Below are 27,404 nucleotides of genomic sequence, written 5' to 3'. Positions count from 1 at the left end.
TACGTACATTCGTAGATTTAGAAAAGGCATTCTATAGTGTTGATTGGACCAAGCTATTTAATATCCCAAAGGTGATCGAGACTAGATGCCGAGAATGAAGAAGTATCTAAAATCTGTATAAAATTCAGTCTACAGTGATATGAATCGAGGGCTTTGAAAAAGAAGCTGCAATCCAGAAAGGAGTGAGGCAAAGCTGCAGTTTGTCCCCTTTCCATTTCAGTGTTTATATAGAACAGGCAATAAAGGAAATCAAAGAGGAATTTGGAATGGGTATCAAAAACCAAAGAGAGGAAATCAAAACCCTGAGATTTGCTGATGATATTTTTATTTTATCTGTACCTGCAGACAATCTGGAATACCGTATTTGCCTGCATATAACTTGCCACCGCATATATCTGGCACCCCATTTTTAACATTTGAAATTACAGGGAAAAAAGTCCTCGCTTATAACTCGCATTAATTTCTGATGTCAAAAAGACATACAGTACATACACAAAATAAAGTTTGGGCATTCCATGGACGTGTCTTCATTAAATATTGGGACTGTACCAATTGGTGTTACGGTACATCTTTAATGAAGAGCATCGCATCAAAATATTGCCACTGACCCCTTCGGTGCAATATCGGCACCTGCTCCAGATCTCGGATGATTCACTTTCTTGCACTCTCGTTGGAAGTAATCGCTTAAGATATTTGCAGTTAGCTTTCAAGGTTTTAACTGAAATATAAACAAAATATAGACCTGAATGAGAAAATAAGTAGTTTGTTCTGACTTTTCAAATTATACAATACTTATGAAGGTATGTGACTTAAGATGTAAACTTTCTTATTTATTACAAAGATTCTACACAACTATTTATAATTAAATGACCCTATTTTTTTTTTATTTCTTTCAGATATCTTGCCACTGGAGAGTCATTTCATATTTTGCCGCTTCACTTTCGATTGGGCATGTCGACAGTTTCTCAAATGATTAAACAGACGTGTTTCATAATATAGAATGTTTTACAGGTGACGTACATTCCAACTCCTACAACTGAAATGTGGCTACAAGTGGCAGAAAAGTTTTGCAAGAAATGGAATTTTCCCAATTGTTAGGAGCACTGGATGGCAAACACATAGAAAGTTAATGGCTAAATCCTGCTCTTTATATCCTAAATGTGAACAGTACTTTTCAATATTGTTACAAGCTCTTGTTGATGCAGGTTGCAAGCTGTTGGGTGTTGGTTGATATTGGCGAAGTTGGACGTCAGAGTGATCAAGAAAATTTTAAAACTACCTCGTTATACACATTATTGGAAAATAACACACTAAATGTACCACCAGCATGAGAACTCGCACAGACTCAGGATGTCGCTCCTTTTGTCATTATTGGTGTTGAAGCAGACCCTCTTATGCTGTACTTGATGAGGCTATATCCCAAAAGAATTTTAGACAATTGGAAACGTATTTATAATTATTGACTCTCAGCAGCAAGAAGAAGTGTAGAATGTGCCTTTGGTATTATGTACGGTAAGTGGCGGGTTTTACTGAAAGCAATAGAAACTGATATTTTAAAAGCTATTTGCTTCCTTCACAACTTCATTTTAATCCACGAACCTTTCCCGAAGTAAAATGATGGGGACCCGATTGCTCAGCTTGGTCATTCATTACGGACGAACACACCAACACAGTGCCGTTTCTTGAATAGAGCTAAAAACATCCAGATACTTTCTGTGATTTCTTTAATGGCAGTGGATCTGTAGCTTGGTAGAATAATTACATTTAACATATCTTCATTGCCGGAGCAAAACCTCCTATGTGATAATATTTTTGGAGATATACAGACCCACAGCACATACATTATGAAGAGCAAGAATGCCTTGACAATATGCACACAATATTGCACCTTAGATGACAGAACCTTACCGGCCAAGTTTCTAAGCAAAAATATTTCACATAGAAGGTTTTGTCCCGGCAGCGACGATATACATTTTACTACCGTAACCAAAGGGGAATAAATTTATGACAAATATAATCGTTCATAGATTGAAATCTTTACTTGCAAGCCATGTTATCACCTTCCGTTGGTGAAATTATAAACCGATATGACAGAGTCTGGGACATTCTATGCACTGTGTCACAAAGTTACCCATCGTGTCACAAGGTTAATCCAGTTTAAAGTTTACTGTAGGAATGCAGTCTTTGCCAACTGTTGTAGATACTTCAATCCACTTCTTTTGCAAAACAGTTACATTTTTATAGTTTTTGTATCTTAAGTTCCATATTTCTTCTCTTGGAAATACTGCATTAATGATTTTTTCTTCTATAGCTTCAGAAAAAGCTATATAACACTAAGCAATTAACCAAAACTGCTCGTTATCTTGCGCTTCGCTTAGCTGTAAGCTGGTTTTGCCAGTACTCCTTCTTTATTCTTCACAAACCCTGTGTTCACCGTTTCGCTCCTACGTACAGTTTTGTATAATTCCTTGTTTTTTTTTTTCTTCTCACAGTTCAAATTTTCCTTTACTTCCTGGGTGAATGTTTTCCAGTGTTCCTTTGGCTACTACCTTTTTGCAAACTTTCTTTGCTTCTGTGTATCTCGCTCTACTCTCTTCAATCTTTTGTTTTATCCATTCCTTCCAAGTTTTCTTTTTTTCATTTACTCTATCTTGCACTCGTATCATTCCATCATGTTTTTTATTTCTCTCATATGCTTTCGGATGTTCTGCCACATGTTGTCTCTGCATGTTGTCTCTGCACACCTTACAAATACACTCTTAAAATGATTCTATTCCTGTTCAACATGACTTTATCAGTTTTTGTAATTTTTTCCGAAACTCTTTTTGAACCTCCTTTTCCTTCAATCTCCAGACTCAATCTTTCTTACTCTTTTTTCTTCTTGTTCTTGTTGTTTTTGTTCTTCTGTCTCCCCATCCATATCTGATAATCTTCTGGCAATTTTTCTTCTTGATCCATGTGTTTCCTATTATTAGTTGGTTCCTCGGGTGAAAGTCCATTAACATATCCCTTCTTGATTTCTTGTTGCCATCTCCATATGGCTCCAGAATCTCTTCTCTTCCCACTTGTGTGTTCAGATCTCCTACAATGTATTATTCCGTTTCTTCAAGGAATTGTTCTATATTCTCTTCTATATTTCCAGTTTGTGGAGGATGTAATTGGAACAGGTTTCGTGTTCCTGTCTCGAACTGTATCCTTTCTATGATCGTGTCATTAATCTTCTACACCTCCTCTACATATTCCAGGACATCCTTTCTAATGATCATTCCTACTGCATCCTGTCCTCCACTGTAAAACAGCTTATAGCCTTCCTTCAGTTTTCTTTCCCTTCTACATTTCCATTTGGTTTCATTAAGATGAAGAATGGCTGTGTCCTTTCATGAACTCTGTCAGCTCTTTGGTCTTTTCTGTCAGGGTTAGGATGTTGACTGTCACAATTTGGATATATTGTGATACTGGTCACCCACTTCTCACAGCTCTCCAGTACCCGTAGAACTGCACGTCGCCTGCAGGGGACGTCCTAGCATTTTGTAAGGCCATACTGTATTTGTACTCGTTTTAGGCTGTTATAACAATGAGTTTGTCGCTCTCAAAGGCATTTTTGAGCTTCTGCCAGCAGGTGATGAGGCCACTCCTACCATAGAGTAGAGATGCCTTCTGCAGCTGCCCCTAACCTAGGGACAGACACTGCTTGGTTTCCAGTGTCATTTTCTGCACTGAGGGGACCTAAGATAGCTCATCCGCACAAAGCCGTTGGTCCTCTTAGGGGTCATGTTATTTCTCGCTGCCCGACACTCTGTGCAGAGTCGCTAACTGTACGGTCTACTCTATTACCGTAGCAGACTGGACCGGCCAGACACATTGCCATACAGTGCTAAAATAGAATGTAATAGCCATTTAATGAATGAGAGAAGAGACCAGGGATGTATTAACTAATAAATACTGGTAATAATATATCAGCATGTAACATTTATTTTATTACAAACTAATAATGCATTACTTTTTAGATTGAAATATACATTTCACAAGTACTTGTTATTTGAAGATGAAATTTGCAACAATTTCTTCTTTAATAAAACTCTTGTGAAATTCCTTACAGTTCTCATCATAATTGAAGTACACAAACAGTTCATTTTTTTATGAAATCTACAGAGCTTCTGTTACTGTCATCTCTCCATTTCATAGCCATTATTGAACATATCAATCAGTCAATACTGATCTCCATTTAGGGCAGTCGCCCAGGTGGCAGTTTCCCTATCTATTGTTTTCCTAAATGATTTCAAAGAAATTGGAAATTTATTGAACATCTCCCTTGGTAAGTTATTCCAGTCCCTAACTCCCCTTCCTATAAATCAATATCTGCCCAAGTCTGTCCTCTTGAATTCCAACTTTATCTTCATACTAGCTGATGTACCCGTGCTTCGCTACAGGATTCTCAGAAAGACTGACTTTGTGGTTTTCCTAACTGAAATCAACATAGGTCATTACAAAAACGTAAGTATGAACGTAGCGATTAAAAGCAATGCGATCATATAAAATACTCGATCAAATGGAAAGCCGCACGTTTTATCACTTTTAACGAACAGTGCTGCGGTTAGATTGTGGTGCCAATCTAATAGTCCAAAGTTCCAGAGCTGGGATGACCAGGCCGCAGATTGCCCTTAACACTCATCTGTCATTATTCCGCTAAATATGCACACTGTTCATTCCAATCAGTACCTCAGAGTAGGGATTGAATAGCCCAAATGCTATGATGATCCAGTGTGTTACGTACCAGTAGTATCAGAAAATTTATAAACCAGGGGAATGGCATGCTAAAGAAGAAAGTTATCCAACTCACCAGCTACTTCCCATCAATATTCAGGCAGGCTGTTACACTCTGTCTGACTGGGCGAGTTGACCGTGTGGTTAGCGGTGCGCAGCTGTGAGCTTGCATCCGAGAGATAGTGGATTCGAACCCCATTGTCGGCAGCGCTGAAGATGGTATTCCGTGGTTTCCCACTTTCACACCAGTCAAATGTTGGGCCTGTACCTTAATTACGGCCTAAGTCACTCCTAGCCCTTTCCTATCCCATCGTCGCTATTAAACCTATCTATGTCGGTGCGACGGAAATCAAATAAAAAATACTCTGTACGCAGCAGTAATCCTATCTACAGGAGATGAGGGGCAACAGAAGACACAAAGCACATCACGACAAACAATGGTCAATGTAATGTTATTGTTGATCAGTGTTACGAGCTTTCTATATTGTAGGCCTACACATTTAGTTTTCTTTCGACTCTGTGATTTGTAAAATATTTTATACCGTAAACTGTAGTTTCTTATTCTCCGACTTTACATACCGATTTTCATTAAATACTGTTTACCCATTTTCTCGTTACTCGGCGCTGATATGGACTTAGTAACAAAAATTCAAATTCATGAATATCTTGGTGATCATAGCCAGTACGGTAACAATGTATAAGACATGAATAATAGGAAATTTAATACTATATAACCTTAGTTATCTAGCATTCATCCACTACACTTCTAATAAGAAATATTTGAGAATTAAATTTTAGGCCTTCCCCTAAACAAACATTTTTCTCAGCGTGAATACAATTATTGACAGCCTAGATTGTAGCAATTTATTCCCCCAACTTTGCATACCCATTTTCTTTAAAATAGGACAACTAATAACATAAATAGTTGAGAATTCAATTTTAAGCCTTCCCCTAAACTACAATTTTACTCAGCGTGAGTAAAATGATTTATAGCCTAGATTATAGAGGCTCATCCCCCGACTTCATATACCGATTTTCATTAGACCACTAGTAACATAAATAGTTGAGAATTCAATTTTAGGCCTTCCCCTAAACTACCATTTCACTCAGCGTGAGTAAAATGATTTATAGCCTAGATTGTAGCGGCTCATCCCCCGACTTCACATACCGATTTTCATTAAATTCTCTTCAACCGTTTTCTTGTGATGCGTGTACATACATACATACAGACAGACAGACAGACAGACAGACAGACAGACAGACAGAAATTACGGAAAAGTAAAAAGTGCATTTTCTTGTTACTATGGACATGACCGATACAGAAATACCATTATTTTCAAATTTTGAACAATGTACAGACAAAACTCTTATTTTATATATATAGATTGTGATCTTATCCTTCTTTTATAAACGCCACTGAAACTTATGCGTCTACTAATGTCATTCCACGCCATCTCTCCGCTGACAGCTCGGAACATACCACTTAATGGAAATTCTAAGTTCACATGGAGGGAACTAGATATTTTTCCAGTATCCAGTAATCGGGAGATCGTGGGTTCGAGTCCCACTGGCGGCAGCCTTGAAGATGGTTTTCCGTGGTTTCCCATTTTCACACCAGGCAAATGCCGGGGCTGTACCATAATTAAGGCCACGGCCGCTTCCTTCCAACTCCTAGGCCTTTCCTATCCCATCGTCGCCATAAGACCTATCTGTGTCAGTGCGACGTAAAGCAAATAGCAAATAGATATTTTTCCACCAATAGAGCATATCAAAAATCAGATCAAAAATTAGATGTAGGGTTTTTCCGGCATTTGCAGGCGGGCATTCATTCCATTGTGGAGTCTTAGTTTATAAGGTGAAATGATTAGTATTAGTGGATAGGTCCCATATGTTATTTTTTAGATAACCCGTATGCAGTTATCAGACTGTGCCACTTAAATAGGCTTCTGATAAGTTCACCTGCATACACCCCAGCGTCAGTGGGTAGGGTCTGACACATCCCACTCTCACGAGTCTAGTGTCAGACCTAAGATGAAACGCTCGTTAATAGAGCAAATGCCGGACATACCACTTAGTCGAGCAGCTCGTCTTTCTCTCAGTTCATCCCAGCCCAAACTTTGCAACATTTTTGTAACGCTACTCTTTTGTCGGAAATCACCCAGAACAAATCGGGCTGCTTTTCTTTGGATTTTTTCCAGTTCTTGAATTAGGTAACCCTGGTGAGGGTCCCATACACTGGAACCATACTCTAGTTGGGGTCTTACCAAAGACTTATATGCCCTCTCCTTTACATCCTTACTACGATCCCTAAACACCCTCATAACCATGTGCAGAGATCTGTACCCTTTATTTACAATCCCATTTATGTGATTATCCCAATGAATATCTTTCCTTTATTAACACCTAGATACTTACAAGATCCCCAAAAGGAACTTTCACCCCGTCATGGCAGTAATTAAAACAGAGAGGACTTTTCCTATTTGTGAAACGCACAACCTGACTTTTAACCCCATTTATCAACATACCATTGCCTGCTGTCCATCTCACAACATTATCGAGGACACGTTGCAGTTGCTCACAATCTTGTAACTTATTTATTACTCTATACGGAATAACACCATCTGCAAAATCCCTTACCTCTGATTCCACTCCTTTACTTATATCATTTATATATATAAGAACACATAAAGGTCCAATAATACTGCCTTGAGGAATTCCCCTCTTAATTATTACAGGGTCAGATAAAGCTTCGCCTACTCTAATTCTCTGAGATCTATTTTCTAGAAATATAGCACTACATTCAGTTACTCTTTTGTCTATTCAAATTGCACTCATTTTTGTCAGTAGTCTCCCATAATCCACCCTATCAAATGCTTTAGACAGGTCAATCGCGATACAGTCCATTTGACCTCCTGAATCCAAGACATCTGCTATATCTTGCTGGAATCCTACAAGTTGAGCTTCAGTGGAATAACCTTTCCTAAAACCGAACTGCCTTCTATTGAACCAGTTATTAATTTTGCAAACATGTCTAATATAATAAGAAAGAATGCCTTCCCAAAGCTTACAGACAATGCGCGTCAAACTGACTGGCCTGTAAATTTCAGCTTTATGTCTATCACCCTTTCCTTTATACACAGGGGCTACTGTAGCAACTCTCCATTCATCTGGCATAGCTCCTTCGACCAAACAATAATCAAATAAGTACTTCATATATGGTACTATATCCCAACCCATTGTCTTTAGTATATCCCCTGAAATCTTATCAATTCCAGCTGCTTTTCGTGTTTTTAACTTTTGTGTCTTATTGTAAATGTCATTGTTATCATATGTAAATTTTAATACTTCTTTAGCATTAGTCTCCTCCTCTGTCTGGACATTATCCTTGTAATCAACAATCTTTACATACTGCTGACTGAATACTTCTGCCTTTTGAAGATCCTCACATACACACTCCCCTTGTTCATTAATTATTCCTGGGATGTCCTTCTTTGAACCTGTTTCTGCCTTAAAATACCTATACGTACCCTTCCATTTTTCTCTAAAATTTGCATGACTGCCAATTATGCTTGCCATCATGTTATCCTTAGCTACCTTCTTCGCTTGATTCAATTTTCTAGTAAGTTCCTTCAATTTCTCCTTACTTCCACAGCCATTTCTAACTCTATTTCTTTCCAGTCTGCACCTCCTTCTTAGTCTCTTTATTTCTCTATTATAATAAGGTGGGTCTTTACCATTCCTTACTACCCTTAAAGGTAAAAACCTGTTTTCACATTCCTCAACAATTGCTTTAAACCCATCCCAGAGTCTGTTTACATTTTTATTTACCGTTTTCCACCGATCATAGTTACTTTTTAGAAACTGCCTCATACCTGCTTTATCAGCCATATGGTACTGCCTAACAGTCCTACTTTTAAGACCTTCCTTTCTTACACATTTATTTTTAACTACGACAAAAACAGCTTCATGATCACTAATACCATCTATTACTTCGGTTTCGCTATAGATCTCATCTGGTTTTACCAGCACCACATCCAGGATATTTTTCACTCTGGTTGGTTCCATCACTTTCTGAATCAGATGTCCTTCCCATATTAGCTTATTTGCCATTTGTTGGTCATGCTTCCTGTCGTTCGCATTTCCTTCCCAATTGACATCTGGTAAATTCAGATCTCCCGCTACAATCACATTCCTTTCCATGTCGTTTCCCACATAGCTGATTATCTTATCAAATAATTCTGAATCCATGTCAGTGCTACCTTTTCCTGGTCTGTACACTCCAAATATATCAAGTTGCCTATTATCTTTAGAAATGAGCCTTACACCTAGAATTTCATGTTTTTCATCTTTAACTTTTTCGTAGCTTACAAATTTGTCTTTCACCAGAATGAATACTCCCCCTCCCACCATACCTACCCTATCTCTACGATACACACTCCAGTTCCGTGAGAAAATTTCTGCATCCATCATATCATTTCTCAGCCATGATTCAATTCCAATTACAATATCTGGTAAATATATATCTATTAAATTACTTAATTCAATTCCTTTCTTTACAATACTTTTACAGTTCAACACTAACATTTTTCTGTCATCCCTACTTGATTTCCAGTTCCCTGCTCCCTTATCACCGCTCCCTAGGCCACCTCGTTTCTCTGAATGTACCTCCCTATTACCCTACCAAACAAATTTCCTAACTTATACATACCACTGCGGTTTCAGTTAAGGCCATATGAGCGCAGATCCCTATCTCCTACCCACCCATTAGGATCTAGAAATTTCACTCCCAGTTTCCCACATACCCACTCCATAGTCTCATTTAAATAACCAATCACCCTCCAATCAGTATCCCTCCTACACAGTATTCCACTGATAACAATCTCCGCTTTCTTAAACTTCAAGCGTGCTGCTTTTACCAAATCCCACACATCTCCAACTATGTTGGTACTACACCCTACCACCCAACATCTTCTCACTAATCTGCTTCAAGAATGGGAGTTGATTGCATAAATCACATATGGTGGTAGTAGGCATATGTTCCCGCCAGCTTCTCAGGGTAAAAATATCAACTTCGTCCATAAAAACTGTTAATATAGTCGCAGGTTCCGTTGAAGAGTAAAAATATTCGCATATCAATCATTCAACCCCCCACATTCAAGCAAATAACCATGATATTGATCATATCATCTCATAGATTACTACTTTTATCATCTATACTACCTTATGGCTACATATCATTACCTATTTTCAGAAAGAGAACGCAGAAATAATCCTAACACTAATTTATTAGCATGCTATAGTATCAAATATTAAATTGAATTGTAGGCCGTAGAGAAAAGAAAATGTTTCACATTCAGCTTAAGGGCCCTTTCACACGATCCACTGCTTGCCACGCCACTCCACTCCACTCCACCAGAGGTGTGGTAAAAGGCCGGTAGTGTTCACACGAGACACTTCGTGTGGCGCAACCTCCGTCCACTCTCGTCAACAGCAGGCTGCTGTCGACCGGCCTGAAGTGTCTTCCACTCTGGGCGACCGGAAGCTCACTCATCACTGAATCAGATTAGCTCGTTCAGACAGTCAACATATAAATGAGCTACAAGTTCGAAGATTTCGTTTCAAAATGTCGGTTCCATTCATAGATACTGAAAAGTTAATAATAGAAATACAAAATCGGCCTTGTCAGTGGGATTAACGAACGACAGACTATTCAAATAAAATAAAAGGCTTCAAATGTGAATAAAGTTTCCCATGAAGTGATTCCACTTTCTGCCGAACTGGACAACTCCAAAGAGAGAGAAGTTGATATCTACAGTAATAGGCTATATGTGTTATATGTTAACAATTTTCGATATTACAATAACATGGGTCATTGAAAAATAATTAATCAAGGCTTTTTAGCAGTCTTCATTTCAAAAGAACTGCTTCCAATTAAATTACATAATAACATTTTCTTATTCGGACCGAACACGATAGCCGCAGTCGCTTATGTGCCGCCATTATCCAGTATTCGGGAGATAGTGGGTTCGAACCTAACTGTCGGCAGCCCTGAAGATGGTTTTCCGTGGTTTCCCATTTTCAAACCAGGCAAATGCTGGGGCTGTACCTTAATTAAGGCCACGGCCGCTTCCTTTCCACTCCTAGCCCTTTCCTGTCCCATCGTCGCCATAAGACCTATCTGTGTCGGTGCGACGTACAGCAACTTGTAAAAAAAAAAAAAAAAAAATCTTATTCGTGAGAACTACCAGTCTTATTTACAGAAGGTAGGTGTAGGTAGCAAGGCCATATTGGTAGCTCACTAAATCAGTCGTTCAAGCGGTCAACATTGTGTGCGTCACAAGTTTGAAGTTTTTGTTTCAAAATATCGGCGGAATACATTTTCTCATGTTGGTGTCCTGACGCTGTAAACTTGCTTCAAGGATTGACAACAATTCAAACAAATTCCCACTCATTCGAAAGTAATTAAGGAACATTTTTAGATCATTGGTACGTTCATCTAGAAGAACGATGAGTTCCTCGTTCTAGGCGATATGAATTCAATGGATGGACCCAATGAACCTTAGTACTGTTCTTTCACCTCAACCTTCTTTTCGGAAGAATAAAAATCCCAAGGATAATGTGCGCGTCCATGGACCAGATTCAAACCGAGACGCAAATATGAGGTGGGGACGAGAAGTTGCCGGTAAGTTGACGGAAGTGGACGGCAAGTGTCTGAGAAGTGGAGTGGAGTGACGTGGCGTGGCGTGGAAAGCAAGTGGACCGTGTGAAAGGAGCCTTAATACATAAATTATTTCAATTGACATAGTTGAAATTGGGTTTACTACAATCTTTCATTCATAACTTATTATTAATACTTCGTTGAATTATTTCAGTTCATCATTTAGCATTCAAATAGTACATGGGGTTAATTCTTATGAGGTCTGATTCTTTATTTCTGGTGAATGTGGGGATTCTTCATATTTAGTTTGGATTTTTGTATTAACTTTTCGAGATACAAGATAATCAGTAAGTGTCCTGAATGTGGTGCCAAGATGTCACCACACTTTAAAATACTATATCAATAGTAATACTAAGTAAATATTGTCATATTCAATCATACATGACAGTAGAAATCAAATATATTATCAATAAGTGCCACTCATAGAATAGCCAATCAGTACAGACTGTGAATATTGTGCCATACGATTATATATATATTTGCTACTGTAACTGAAATAGACTCTTGTATCATTTACCGCTGTGCCAATACTACGTTGTAATTCAATTAACCAGTCTACATTCTCATTGGGAAACATTTGTTCTGTAAGGCGATATTCCTTGATATCCCTACATCTACTCCATTAAGTATGTGAGATTCAGTTAACCTTGCATAATCTCTCATGTTATACTACCAATTGACATCTAATCACCTGGACTGTATCTCTATATTCATATGAGCATGACCTAACCTTGCAGCCTGCGTCTTATTTATCCTACAATATCCATAACTAACACATAAATCCGTAACATCATCTTCCTTCATTTACTCACACAACGAAACAAACAATATACTCCAATACTCTCATTACTTCATATTTCTCATATATCTCTTCTTATAAATTCATCTGAATATATATATTCTCAATTAATTTCTTCTAAACAACATCTCTGTTACGGTTTTCTAGTCCATCGACGACATATTCTTCTTATTAACCGTGTATTCCCAATATTTAATCCATTTCTTCTTATTATACAGTCATAATGGCCATGCCTGTCGATTTGGTCTCTTCAGTATCTAGGTTATACTCTGCAATTCATAGATTCTCTTCTTGATCTCACCTAGTTTAAAGCTAAATAATCTTTCCGAGTAGATTGGTACATTAACATTGATATACACACTCCATATATGCTTACAATAACCTAAAATCATATTACGAGTATAACTATTACTCAAATTGGCACACGCTCGTGGTTAACTTCTTAAAATCTAGCACTGACATTCACAAACTGGCACATACAATTTCTTTGTAGGCAATTCTTCACTCCTACTATTTTATTTTAACAACTACAAATAACTTTGAACAAGTAATTTGGAAACTTATTACTTATCTCGTCTCGATTGGGTCAGCTGCTGGCTCCTGCTCGTATGTTATACCATCTCTGAGTAATCAGCTTCCATCTCCGTGTACGTTACAGCTGGGAATCGGTCTCGGCAGCCTTGGTTTGAGTCATAGCATCTCGGACAGTCCTACTCCACCAGTTTAAGTGTGTTTCATCATATCGCCGGTGTCCCTGCAAGAAGAAAATAACATTATTTGGGCAGAATACATAGCTAGTTCTTCCATTATAAGCCCTCTAGCAAATATGAATGGCTGCTAGTATTTCTAATACTTCGAAATTGTGCTCTGGATATATATTATGGCTTATTCTCATTAAATATATCGTCTCCTGAACGTTGACTAATGCTTCTACTTAATATTTCTGCTGTTCTCGACGGTATTTAGCCACTTATACTGTAATTCACCCTTTTTAATTATATCGTCTCATGAACGTTGACTAATGCTTCTAATTAATATTTCTGCTGTTCTTGCCGGTATTTAGCCACTTGTTGTTGTTTGAGTCATCAGTCCATAGACTGGTTTGATGCAGCTCTCCACGCCACCCTACGTAACTACTGCATCCTACATCTGCTCTAATCTGCTTGTCATATTCAAACCTTGGTCTACCCCTACTGTTCTTACCACCTACACTTCCTTCAAAAACCAACTCCACAAGTCCTGGGTGTCTTAAGATGTGCCCTATCATTCTATCTCTTCTTCTTGTCGAATTTAGCCAAATCGATCTCCTCTCACCAGTTCGATTCGGTATTTCTTCATTCGTGATTCGATCTATCCATTTCACCTTCAGCATTCTTCTGTAGCACCACATTTCAAAAGCTTCTATTCTCTTTCTTTCTGAGCTAGTTATCGTCCATGTTTCACTTCCATACAATGCCACGCTCCACATGAAAGTCTTCAAAAACATCTTTGTAATTCCTATGTCAATGTTTGAAGTGAGCAAATTTCTTTTCTTAAGAAAGCTCTTCCTTGCTTGTGCTAGTCTGCATTTTATGTCCTCCTTACTTCTGCCATCGTTAGTTATTTTACTACAACAGTATTCATCTACTTCGTTCAAGACTTCGTTTCCTAATCTAATATTTCCTGCATCACCTGCCGTTTTGGACATTTTTATTTTCATCTTGTACTCCTTACCCAAGACTTCGTCCATACCATTCAGCAGCTTCTCGAGATCTTCTGCGGTCGCAGATAAAATAACAATATCATCGGCAAATCTCAAGCTTTTGATTTCCTCTCCTTGGATTGCGATTCCCTTTCCAAATTCCTCTTTGATTTCCTTTACTGCCTGTTCTATGTAAACATTGAAGAGGAGGGGAGACAAACTGCACCCTTGCCTCACTCCTTTCTGGATTGCTGCTTCTTTTTCAAAGCCCTCGATTCTTATCGCTGCAGACTGATTTTTATACAGATTGCAGATAATTCTTTGTTCTCGGTATCTGATCCTAATCACCTTCAGAATCGTAAATAGCTTGCTCCAATCAACATTATCGAATGCCTTTCCTAAATCTATGAATGCCATGTACGTGGGCTTGTCCTTCTTGATTCGATCCTCTAAGATCAGACGTAAAGTCAGGATTGCTTCACGTGTTCCTATATTTCTTCTGAAGCCAAATTGATCTTCTCCTAACTCAGCTTCAAATTGTTTTTCCATTCTTCTGTAAATAATACATGTTAAAATTTTGTAGGCATGAGATAATTACTAAACTAATGGATTATATTGTAATTCGCCCTTTTCTCCTCAATCTTACGCTGGTCTGTAGCTTTCTTTAACTCCAATATTTTAAAACACAAAATGTATTGCGTTTTCCTCTCGTCTCGGCTTATTTTGCAGCTGTAAATGACTAAATTCTCCGCTAGAATGTGTATTATTATTTCTCGGCTTTCTTCTCATACGTTAATAACACTCTTCCTGGTTCGCAGTAAATTACTATTTTTTTAAAAAACGATCTTCTTTTTCAAGGTAGTTAAGAATAGATTGAATTCAATTATTTTTTAAAGACCCTAGTTGTTCTATCTAAGAAACTCCTTTCTCGCCGGTCTTTATAAGTATCCGCCTTCTAATTATGACCAACTTGCATCTTGGATACACTTCATATATGTTTGCACTGTCTGAAGCTGCTCCGCGCCATTTTATCCGCTACATCTCCATGTCAATGATCACCTCAACTGTAACGTAATGGTACAGTACTTATCTCAGCTTGCCTTACGTTGTTGGTACCAACGTGAAACACTACCACAGTCTCCTTCCCCTCCTCCCTCTCTTCTACTTTCCTCAACATCTGCCTCAACCTAATTCCTGGATAACACTCTATACCCTGGTTCCTTTTCCTCCACACACTTTCCCCACGTTTCTAACGATGGAATTCCCCATGACCAGAGCCTCAACCCTACCCACCTCATTTGATCCCCTCCTCTTCTGGTCAGCCCTATCTTTCCTGATAGCTGCAGAAGCTACTTTCTCCTCCCTTTTCTCCTTCCCATGAGCCTGTTCCACCTGTCTTTTCTTATCCTCTACTCTACATTTCCCTTTCCTACCTTTTCCCTTCCTCCTACTTCCACACATCTCAGCAGCAGTTCCCTGTCCCTCATCTTCCCTCTGTTGTTGTACCTGGAGTGACTCGTACCGATTTCGCACAGACACCTGTCCTGAATTCTGATCCTGAATAGAGCCCTTAGCCTGCAATATCCTTTCCCTTAGAACATTAGACCACCTATCTTCTACAACTCCACCCTTTCCTTCCCCTCCCTCTTGTACACCTACTGTAACTTGTACATTGTTTAAGGGAGTCTTATCTTCCTTCCTGTCTTGTGTATGAATCCTGATTATCTCCCACAAACTCTCCAACTCCTCCCTCATACCCCTCAATGCTTCGCCACACCCACAGTTCGTACACTTGCACTCCTTAGCCATTCTTTACGGAAAAAATGAAAAGAAAAGGAAAAATAAAATAACTTATTTGCAAAAAAAATTAATGAACAGAGGGATATGTTGTCTGGGATAGTACTCAAAGATCACACGACAATAAGGTAATTAATATACGACTACACTAAAATACTACTTAGTCGTATTCTATTTTATCCTACAACCCCTAACAGGATAAAAACTGCTGTTAATTACTGAATACCGAAAGGAATACACAAGAACTACACAATTCCAAACTGCAATTAAGCCTGTCCTAATTACAACAACAGAATTTTAGTAAGAGTTTCTACGGATACCTCTGCTACACCAGTACTACACAAATATTTTACAATAATAAAATAAGCACACTAAATTCTAATAGGATATTACTCGTATACTACTGTACAGTACACTACAATAATTTTTAAACTTCGTTCAGACGTATCCTAATTACAATTTCGGTACCTCACTACTAAGCACAAATAGAAATGAAGTTTGCAAGAACTACTGTACTCAAAGTTTACCAACAATGCTAAATGCTTAGACAGATTATTATTAGTACTATGCTCTAATAGATACACACAAAAGATAACACACGAATATAGCAGGCAAGATACGGCACTACAGTATCTTAATATACTGTATCTACACTACAATTTTCAGCTGAAATGTGGTTATATGAACTTTCACCACTGGAGGATTACTATTATATTCCCTAATACGTGGGGCGGAGAGTAAAAGTGTCCTTAAATGCTGAGAAATAAGAGGTTGTCTTCAATAATTTCTGTCAAAACCATGCTGGGGGCTTGACTGCAATATTATTGGGATATAGGAATTTGATTATTAACTTTTACTCGATGAATAAACGAAGGTGGAAAGTACAAAGTATGCATGGAACTAACACTACAAATTATCGGAATAATGAATCAGCTGTTTTTGTATTTATTTACACAAACACCCTGTGCATGTAGCAACAATCGTCAACAATCCAGAAAACTGTTAAGTACCGTAATTATCTAGTGAATGAAATTACCGAGTATTCTCTTTAACTTTTCTTTAAGGCGTATGCGCTCAAACTTTTTGGTTGGCGTACCCCCAAAATCCAATTGTTTTACCTTTGAACCCTCTGAAGTACGAGTGTATTGCCACTATACTAGAAATAACAAACAATTGTTGCTGGATGCCAAATAATATGATCAGCATCATCCCGCTTGCTCAGGTCCCTGCGCGCACTGAGGCATGAAAGAGTTGTGACTGGGGATTCAAGGTCGCATGCCCTTCCTGACACCACAGGATTTTCAACTGAAACTCCCACCCCAGCAATACCAGGAATCAAACCACAGTCGCCGGGATGACAGGCAATCAGAGCTGCTACACCATCCTGTTCCCCAATAATAAAAATAATGTATTGTATATATATCGTCGCCAGACAAAGGAAACTTCTTAACTCCTTCCGAGTAAAGTTTACAGAAGTCCAAAACTGAGCGGTTAGCGATGAGCAAAGAACTGTTCCTAGCATTTTCATTCTTAATGATAACCCAGTTAATCAACCATTGGAGTCTTCTGTTCTCTTCTCAGGCTACGTGGCAAGCCTTCATAAGATAGATGGAGAAATGTGGTTTTCTTGTGAGTGGAATTATGAGGTTTTCATTGCCTAGCAACGATGCTACAATTACTACTGCACTATATACACTGCTGCTGAAAAACTGAAGTGATTGAGTGGATTTTGAAACAATAAATTAAAATAGCAAGGCAGCATAAGTAAGCATTTTTACATACCTGGTTAATGGGAGGTACAAACAGACGCATTTTAGAATTAATAGTTAAAACAAGACTCAGTTCAACAGGCTTTACTTTTTTTGAACTGCTCGCTGAAAACAGAAGCTACAATGAATGTGTGTAACCCTTGAGGCAACCCAACATACCCCAAGTGGTACGCATACCACACTTGGAATACCTCTGATCTACCCTATCAAAAGCCTTGGATAAATCAAAATTGGTACAGTCCATTTGACTTCCAGGCTTGACTATATCGTGCTAGAATCCTACAAACTGAGCCTCACTGGAACAGTCTTTCCTAAACCTGAACTGCCTTCTTTCAAACCAGTTAGTACTTTCACAAATGTGTCTAATTTAATACAATCAGAAAGAATGCTTTTCCAGAGTTTACAAGCACATGTCAAGCTGACTGGGCTGTAATTATCTGCTTTATGTTTATCACCCTTTCCTTTATACACACATTTGTAGCTCTCTATTCATTTGATATAGCTCTTTCATGCAAACAATAATCAAATAAATATTTCATATAAGGCACTATATCTCAACCCATTGCCCTTTTTTCTCTTGTGTCAGACAATGTTAGGATTGTGTACCTGTTGTCAACAAGCAGTGAATGACTCTTTCCCAGATAACGGCTGCAGTAGAGTTGCAACCACACTATTTTTCGTGCCTGAATTGAACCTGTCATCAATCTAATTGCTTCTGCCAGGCTAGATAATGAAGTTCAAAAGAAAGTCTGTTTCAGCATCACAAACCATACATACATACATACATACATACATACATACATACATACATACATACATACATACATACATACATACATACATACATACATTCATTATAGACTGTTATGCCTTCCAGCGTTCAGAACAGTTTTATTCCAAATCAGTGACATTTAAAAGGGATGTACTGTTTGAATACTAATTGACTTTTGAAGGCTACCAGGTTTTCATTAATACATAGTTTCTGAAATAAGGGAAGGTTTTTCTGGAAGATTTCATTTGGAAAACGTGTGACACATTCAGTAATTTATGACCATCATTTTCAGGAGCAGGAGAAAAAAGATTTACATATAATTTTCTTGACATAATTAGTGAAAAATTGGAGTGTAAAGAACATTATTAGACTAATATTCCTGTGTAGAAAGCTTTTTTACCCTAGTTATTAGCTTTGTCATTGCAAAAAGAAATTTATCTCTTCTATGGTTGGATCAATCCATGATTGTAGCCTTGATTATGGAGGGAAAGAAGCGGGGGGGGGCGGGGGTTTCAATTACCTGTTTATAGTAACCGATGGTTGCTTCATCTATAACCTGGACTGGGTGGGATAGAAAGCACAAGAAAAAGTCAACTTCGGGTGAATTTTCAAAAAGACTTGCTGTCGTTTACTCTAGAACTGGTGTTATAAAGAGAAGAAAAGTGAATCATTATGAAAGTTGGAAAAATGTACCTGATAAATAATAAAATTAAGAGGCTTGGTTAAGAATGTACAATGTCTTTGTCTTCTTTCCAGTAGGAGGTGACAGTACCTCATCAGTAGCTATTGGATCTTTAGGTTTTTACCTGTTGTTTTACATAAGATCCTATCAAGCCTGTCTGTGACATTTATCTGTGTTATGTACCCGCAGTCACAATAAATGAAATTTTATGGTGCTTATACGCACCTATTTCAACTATACAACCTATTTTTTGCCTTTCTGAGCCTATAAGAACCTTTTCTTGCTTTAACTCATATAATTTGTGAAATATAGATTATATTTTTTATTTATTATATTATTAAGATTTCACAGGATGCATCTGAGATAAAATTCCAAGCCAAACATGCATGGGTGGGAGGTTTGTGGGACAACCCTGGAAACGGGAGTTTGTGGGTTTTACAATTATCCCTGTTACTTACCCTGCACGTGCACTACACCAGGTAGCAGGAGAAATTCAAAATCAGTTCCCAAAAGTGAATTATTTAATTTCTTCAGTAAAGGAAGTAGGTTCAAAATCAAGTAATAGAGTTGCTGTTTTTAAATAAAAGTGCCTCCAGCACCTATTTTAACAAGGTGGGGTACAGGCTGTTCAATATTACAGTGAGAATATCCATTGTGTGGAGAATGTTGTCAACAATTTCTCGTAAGATGGCCCACAGTGTATTATGAGAGAAGAGAGGAATCACAATCAACCCACATATTGTCAAAGTAATGGAAAGAATACTAGAAAAAAGAATTAGAGTAAAGATAGAAAGCCAAATTGAAGAAGAACAGTTTGGATTTAGAGGAGGCAGGTCAACAGTGCAACCGATTTTCATCGTGAGACAAAATATGGGAAGGATATGATAATGACCTTTATTGATTTGGAGAAGGCTTATGATAACATCCCTAGAACAAAAGTTTTCCATGAACCTACTACGCTCGCGTAGCAGGGGGAGAGGTGATACTCCCACGTGGTGCGTCCCAGGTGATGGATAGCGGGGTCCTAACCGGCTTGCCGGCAGACTTGAGGGAAATAAAATACCTTTCGTGGACCAAACACACTACCCCCTGTGGGTGGGGGACGCACATGTAGAATACACCCACGGTATCCCTTGCCTGTCGTAAGAGGCGACTAAAAGGGGCCCAAGGGGCTCTCAACTTGGGAGTGTGGATTGGCGACCACAGGGCCCGTAGCTGAGTCTTAGCATTGCTTCCACTTGTGCCAGGCTCCTCACTTTCGTCTATCCTGTCTGACCTCCCTTGGTCAACCCTTGTTCTTTTCCGACCCTAGCGGTATTAGAGCATTCGAGGCCTAGGGAGTCTTTCATTTTCACGCCCTTTGTGGCCCTTGTCTTTCTTCGTCCATTACTTTGTTTTTTGAAGTGACGGATCCTTTCTTCTTCTTTTTTTCTCTCTCTCTACCCCCTGTGGGTGGGGGACGCAGATGAAAAATACGCCCACGGTATCCCCTGCCTGTCGTGAGAGGCGACTAAAAGGGGCGACCAAGGGATGATTGTCTTAGAACCATGAAACTACTTTTGATTAGTACCATCATACGGGGAACACCATGGGTCGACTTTACTTACGAGTAGTACCACTATATTAGGTACGAAATAGGTTTGTAATTAGTATAAGCAGTGAGTTGGTTCGCCTGTGGGTTTCCAGTACCCGTGAGTCGTACCCATGTGAGCAACACCGCGGGTCTGGGCGCTGCCTGTGGGTTGTACCACTGTATGAGCAACACTGTGCGTCTGCGTTGCTTGGGATTAGTACCCACTATGTGAGGAACACCATGAGAATACCGGCACCCGTGACTAATACACCTAGGTAGGAACCTCATCGGTTTGCGTTGGCTATGAGTGGCGCCATTGTGTAAGAAACACCATAGGTCTGAGTTACGTGTACAATATACAATACATGTGAGTAGTACCATCATGTGTGGACCACCGTGAGTCTTTGCTACTTTTGATTAGTACCCCAGCATGAAAAATACCATGGTTCTACTTTACTAGCGATAAGTACCATTCTGAGGGGCCTTAGACCTGGATTTTGGACCCCTTTAGACATCAAGCATCCTCGATTCAGGATTGTGCTTTATAAGTGGTCCCTTGGTCAGTAATACTCTTCTTTATGATCTTTCTTTTTAGTCGGATCTACTGGTTTCTTTTTAGGGGGGGTTTGGTTCACGTCCATCCATTCATTCTTCATGACATTTTTTATTTTGGTCAGTGGATGATTTTGAACTTTTTGTTGACATTTCATTTTGTACCATTAGGGACCGATGACCTTGATGTTAGGCCCCTTTAAACAACAAGCATCATCATCATCATCAGAACAAAAGTTTGGGAATGCCTAATAAACAGACAGATTGACAAGGAATTGAGAAACATGATAAATGCAATCTACGAAGATTGCTACAGAAGTGTAAAGACTACAGTCGAGGCATCAGAATGGTTTAGAATTGAGAATGAACTAAAAAAAAAGGAAGTGTGTTGTCGCCCTTACTGTTCTTAATGGTGATCGATGGCATCATGAAGGCAGCAATGAAAGATTACAGTAGGAAGAAGATGGTGATGTTTGCAGATGATACGGTGATTTGGGGTGAGGATGAAGTGAAGGTTCAAGAACAGTTAGAAATAAGAAAGGATTTCCACCTATCAATACTTTCCCATTTCCTTTCCTATTTCTAATTGTGTAGTTCGTCAATACGGATATGAAGATCATAGATTACGATCAAGAACAGTTAGATGCAATAAATAAAAATACTGAAAAATGGCGATTGAAGATAAATGTGGAGAAGAGTAAAACAGTGGTGATGAGTACAGGTGAGAAAGGAAAGGAATTATCAAACTGGGAGATAAGAAATTGGGAAGTGTACTGTCTGAAGATGGAAGAATAGATGTGGAAATTAACAGAATAATACAACTGGGGAGTAGGTGAGAGGACTAGTATGGAACGAGGATATACCAGTAAATAATTTTGGGCGGCTATTTCTAGCCGAGTGCAGCCCTTGTAAGGCAGACCCTCCGATGAGGGTCATGTGTAGGTAACTGCATGTTATTGTGGTGGAAGATAGTGTTGTGTGTGGTGTGTGAGTTGTAGGGATGTTGAGGACAGCACAAACACCCAGCCCCGGGCCATTGGAATTAACCAATGAAGGTTAAAATCCCCGACCCAGCCAGGAATCGAACCTGGGACAAAGTGGAGAGGAATCATATTTGCTCCCACCCGGTGTTAGCTGGAAATGGGAAAATTATGATGTTGATGAATTCCACATTCTTGGCAAACCCTATAAAACAATTAGTACCGAGCTGGATAGCTGCAGTCGCCTTAAGTGCGTCCAGTATTCAGGAGATAGTGGGTTCGAACCCCACTGTCGGCAGCCCTGAAGATGGTTTTCCGTGGTTTCCCATTTTCACACCTTAATTAAGGCCATGGCCACTTCCTTCCAACTCCTAGCCCCTTCTTGTCCCATCGTCGCCATAAGACCTATCTGTGTCGGTGCGACGTAAAGCAAGTAGCAAAAAAAAAAAACAAAAAAACCCATCAAAACTCAGTCTCAACGAATCGATGTCTTTGTTTACAAAAGCAGAGTGTCAGCTGAAAAGAAGAGCTACAAGTAATGTCGCAGAAATAGTTTTGAAGAAATTGTAATTGGTGCTCGACAGAAATCTGACGGAAACAGTATTAAAAAGTCTTCAAGTTGAAGACAAAAGACCAAGAGGGCGACCAAGACTCGGATACAAGGGCATAGTGAAGACCGACATTGAACAGCGAGGACATACTTTGGAAAGCATCGAAGAAGGAGAAGTTCAGAGACCGGATCTGGTGGAGAAGCCTCGTTCGCCGGCCCATCGCTTAAGATGGAACAACGTTGGATATGTCATTGTCAGCAGTATTAAAAAGTGTGTCAAATATTTTGAATGGATGTAACGTAGACCTGCCAGAAGGATTTCATTGTTCAAGTACATTCTGGTCACTTCAGCAGGTGTTGAAAGATCATTCTCTGCATTCAAACTAATACCTTCCAAACATATGCCTACATCATGTTCGGAAATGTTGTTAGTAATTTATTGTGCACAAAATTATGGCAGCAGCGACAGTGAAAATGACAGTGACCAGGCGAGTTGGCCGTGCGGTTAGGGGCTCGCAGCTGTGAGGTTGCGTCCGGGAAATAGTGGATTCGAACCACACTGTCATCAGCCCTGAAGATGGTTCTCTGTGATTTCCTGTTTTCACACCAGGCAAATTCTGGGGCTGTACCTTAAGGCCATGGCCGCTTCCTTCCCATTCCTAGCCCTTTCCTACTCCATCGTCCCCAGAAGACCTATCTGTGTGGTGCAACGTAAAGCATATTCTTGTGAAATGACAATAATGCATTAATAAATTTCTTGTTGCATTGATTATCTATTTGCCACTTTTAGTGATTTCATCTCAACTAGATTTAAACTGTTGTACACAAATGCTTCATTATAATGTCCTGCATGCTATACCTCAAGTATTTAAACATATAAAAACACACTGTATTTATTATTCCTACGTGTACAGTTGTCCTTATATATTTCATTGTGCCTATTTTAGAACAATAAGAACCTATGTAGGTGTCTAAAACTTTTTTTGGGACGTAAACATCCAATGTCTACTCATCATATCGATCACTGACACTTTCTTGCAGTTCAGTATCATCCACTATATATTCTCCACCGGGCAAGTTGGCCGTGCGGTTAGAGTCGCGCGGCTCCACTTCCTTCCCACTCCTAGACCTTCCCTATCCCATCGTCGCCATAAGACCAATCTGTGTTGGTGCGACGTAAAGCAACTAGCATGTTCTCCACCTTCCTCTTCAAAAAATTCCTTTCTGGAATTATTGTTTTTCAGGAAATATTCCAAGTTCTATATCAGCAAGAGATGAATGGGTACTTCGAGACACAATGATACTCACACGATAATGGGGAAGATATTACACTCCCACTGTCGGCTGCCCTAAAGATGGTTTTTCGTGGTTTCCCATTTTCACACCAGGCAAATGCTGGGGCTGTACCTTATTTAAGCCCACAGCCGCTTTCTTCCCATTCCTAGACCTTTCCTATCCCATTGTCACCATAAGACATCTGTGTCGGTGCGACGTAAAGCAAATAGCAAAAAAAAAAAAAAAATATTACACTCCAAATAAGATTAAATAACATCAGGTTGGTTTCAGTGGAATGGTACATCTGCAACACCAAACCTCTCTTGAGCATTCCCTTGGAAATTCAAAACATAGTGCTATAACCCATACATATACAGGTTCAGCAAAGTGGGCACTGCACCAAAACGTAAAAGCATGGATTTGACGGGCGTGGCATGGCATTCAGAAAGGAGTATATAAGGTTTGTCAGTGAATGGGTTAACCTGGCATCCCGATTCCTCTTCCTTTTCTTTTCTTGGAAAGTATGAGTGGGATCATCATCATCATCAGTGTCTAAAGGCAGTGCCTTGTCAATGCAACCATTTTTTTCTGTCCTCAGCTCCTCGTTTTGTTTCATTTCATAATAAAAACCATAATGAAGACTCTGTGCCAGCTCTTGAAGGAATTTTTTCCTTGGTCGTCCTTGGCCTTTCTTTCCCGTGATTTTTCCTTTAAGCAGATTGGTAAGAAATGTATTGTCACAAGATGTAGCCAGTGAATTTAGCTCCTCTTCTTTTTGTCATTAACATCAGCTCTCTGTTCCCTTGAATTTCTTTCAGAATGCTTTTGTTTGTTTTCTTTTCAATCCATTTAATCCTTGGCATTTTTCTCCAGACCCACATCTCAAACGCTTCCATGTTTCCAATCGTGATCTCTAATTGTCCAATATTCATAGCCATAGAATAGCATACTCCATACAAAACTATTATTATTATTATTATTATTATTATTATTATTATTTTTGTCGTCGTTGTTATTAGGAAGTTTAGGTGCTTCCTTAAATGAATAATTAAGGAGTGTGTATGATTTCTGTCCTTCCGTTCCATTTTCTCCTCTTATTATTTCTGTGATTGTGGACATGCTATATGTAGTGTGTAAACTTTTTCATGAAATTTCTCTAGGTTTACTATCTCTAATGAATTGTGACAGTTTGTGAATTTTGTTTCTTTTTTTTTCTGCAGCTGTCTGTGAATGGACGTAAATTGCTGGAGTCTTCTACAAAGGAAATGGAGGAGCTACTTCTTAGAGTGCGCAATGTCTTAATGTCACGGAATTTAAGTGGCCAGTGTCGATGTTGGTTGCTGCTAGCCTTAGACCTGGCTGCTAACCGATTTGCTCCACTTCCTTCAGCTCTGCAGGGTTTCTACCAAGTGCATCTTGGTTCCACAGCACTCTCTCAACTGCAGCGAATTGATGCAGGCCTATCAGTTGAAACAGGAAGCAGTTCCCATTTCTCTGACACTCTTTTGCAGATAAAACCTGTTGAGCCTCCACCAGTTCGTTCTGCTCACCCTCCTGTTGCTAGAGCCAATTCTGTTCCAACCAAAGCACAAACTACCCTTCCCAAGATATCTCCCCCAGTTTTGAAAGAATCAGAAGGAGAAATTAAAGGTACAACGAATAATGTTGAACAACCCAGTAAATATAACCCTGAAGATGCTTCCAGCAGGAACTGGCGTGAGAATGGTGCTGGTAAATTTAAAGCAAGAAGTCCTGCTGAAAAAAGTGGTAGAAAATTTTCATTTACATCGAATAGTAACAATATGAAAGATGAACCTGGGTCATGGAGGGTGGGGAGAGAATCTTCAGCTGATGAGAAGTGGGGAGCAAGCAAATCTCAGGGCTGGGGTCATGATGATCGCTTTGAGAAGGATGAGAGCTTTTATGGAAGACAAGAACCTCGAAGTGGTAATAAAGGTTCTAAACCTGCTAGGACTTCTAATGTAGGAAACAAGGGACATGATCCACCAACAAACAAGTCCAAGAATGATACGTCAGCTGACTTGGCTGTTGTACCACCAGCATTGGATGAAGAAGAAAACTGGGACTGAACTATGAGTGTTTTAAATTATTTTATGAAATATGTGGAAGTGAAACTTTAAAAACATTGTTCTGCACCATGTCTGTAGGGTGAAATCAAGAATTTAGTTTCTACTTGAATTTAGGAGTTGCTTGAAAATTACCAATATCCTTATTCCCTCCCTTTTATTGATGAAGGTTCATAACACTTGAATTGATCGGCTAATTAACATATTCATTTTAAGATACATAAAGTCTCAGATTTTGGTGAAAGAGAACACATACAGGTTAGTACTGACCTGCGTTTGAACTGTATTTTGATCTTTTGGGTGGAAGAACTTCCATTTTCTGGTAGTTTCACGTACTTTTTACATAACTGAGTGCTTCAAGTTGCTTTGTAGGAAAGAAGCTTATATTGAGAGAATAAGGCATAGTGTAATGCAACAACTATCCTAAATGCAGACTTCTCGTAATCAATTCTGGAATATGTTGAGGTGTTATTGCTAACTTATTTCAAGCCAAACCCCAAAATATGGGTAAAATATGGACCATGCACTAGTCTCTGCCATACCTGAGATGGTAAAAAATCAGGCTTAAGAACTACTCTGGGACTTCAGTCAAAATCCATATGCTGACAACCACCATCCTCACCTTACAAGTTTACAGATAACATACATGCCTGTAACAATTAATTACAGGTACATTTTTCATTACAGAACAATAACACAGATTTACCGATAGAATAAATCCTAGACTCTGTCATTCCTCATTTCAGCCTAATAAAATTAAATTGGTATTATTATGGAAAAATATTGAAAGGTTTGTGTTCACACCCAATAAATAAGTAAAGCTTTCAATTGTCTTCTTTACCCCTAAAAATCATTTTCAAGCAGCTTTGCCATAGCATATTTCAAGTTTACAATATAATCACTTTTTTAAAATGTTTCTATCTAAATTTTAGTCTCTGCAGTAAAATGGGAGATGTTTTCAGATGATGATGATGATGATAATTTCTTATGAAAGATTTTGGACTTATTCCCTTAATCTTTGGGCATCCCAATTCTGTTTTTATAGGACTGGAATATCAGGAGATTCCCAAGATCTTGTAAACCAAACATAAATGTTACCTCCCATGTTTTAAAATGTCGTGGTAATTTGTTAGTAGAATGTGAAGGATATGAGACAGAGGGGCATCAAAGCAGAATGGAATGCAGTCGAACCTCAATGTAAAAAAAAAATCCACATTAAGCAATATTTTTTAAGGTTCCCCGGAAACTTTCCGGTTTTTAACTCGTCTTCCGATTTTCTGATTTATTTTTACTTCTTCCTATTTTTGACCAATATAACCTCTAGTACGGCCAATACTCTTCCCCTGGGATAAAGGATAAATTCTTGTGTGTTTGTGTAATTTACAAAACCTCATTTTCAAGCGTA

At 38.8% G+C, this 27,404-nt stretch overlaps 1 protein-coding gene across 1 annotated transcript in view; it reads left to right on the top strand.

Moving 5' to 3' along the window:
- The window catches only part of LOC136874875 (CBP80/20-dependent translation initiation factor), a 146,709-nt gene extending 120,598 nt beyond the window's left edge, over window positions 1–26,111 (top strand). Inside the window, exon 5 of the mRNA XM_067148572.2 lies at window positions 25,133–26,111. Coding sequence (XP_067004673.1) covers window positions 25,133–26,002 — 870 coding nt within the window. The 3' untranslated portion in view covers window positions 26,003–26,111. The remainder of the gene's footprint in view (window positions 1–25,132) is intronic.
- Window positions 26,112–27,404: the final 1,293 nt, after the last annotated feature.

The sequence above is a fragment of the Anabrus simplex genome, chromosome 5 (assembly GCF_040414725.1).
Source record: "Anabrus simplex isolate iqAnaSimp1 chromosome 5, ASM4041472v1, whole genome shotgun sequence".
NCBI classification, from domain to species: domain Eukaryota; kingdom Metazoa; phylum Arthropoda; class Insecta; order Orthoptera; family Tettigoniidae; genus Anabrus; species Anabrus simplex.
The sequence above is the reverse complement of the archived record's forward strand: the minus strand, read 5'-3'. Positions and strand labels throughout refer to the sequence as shown.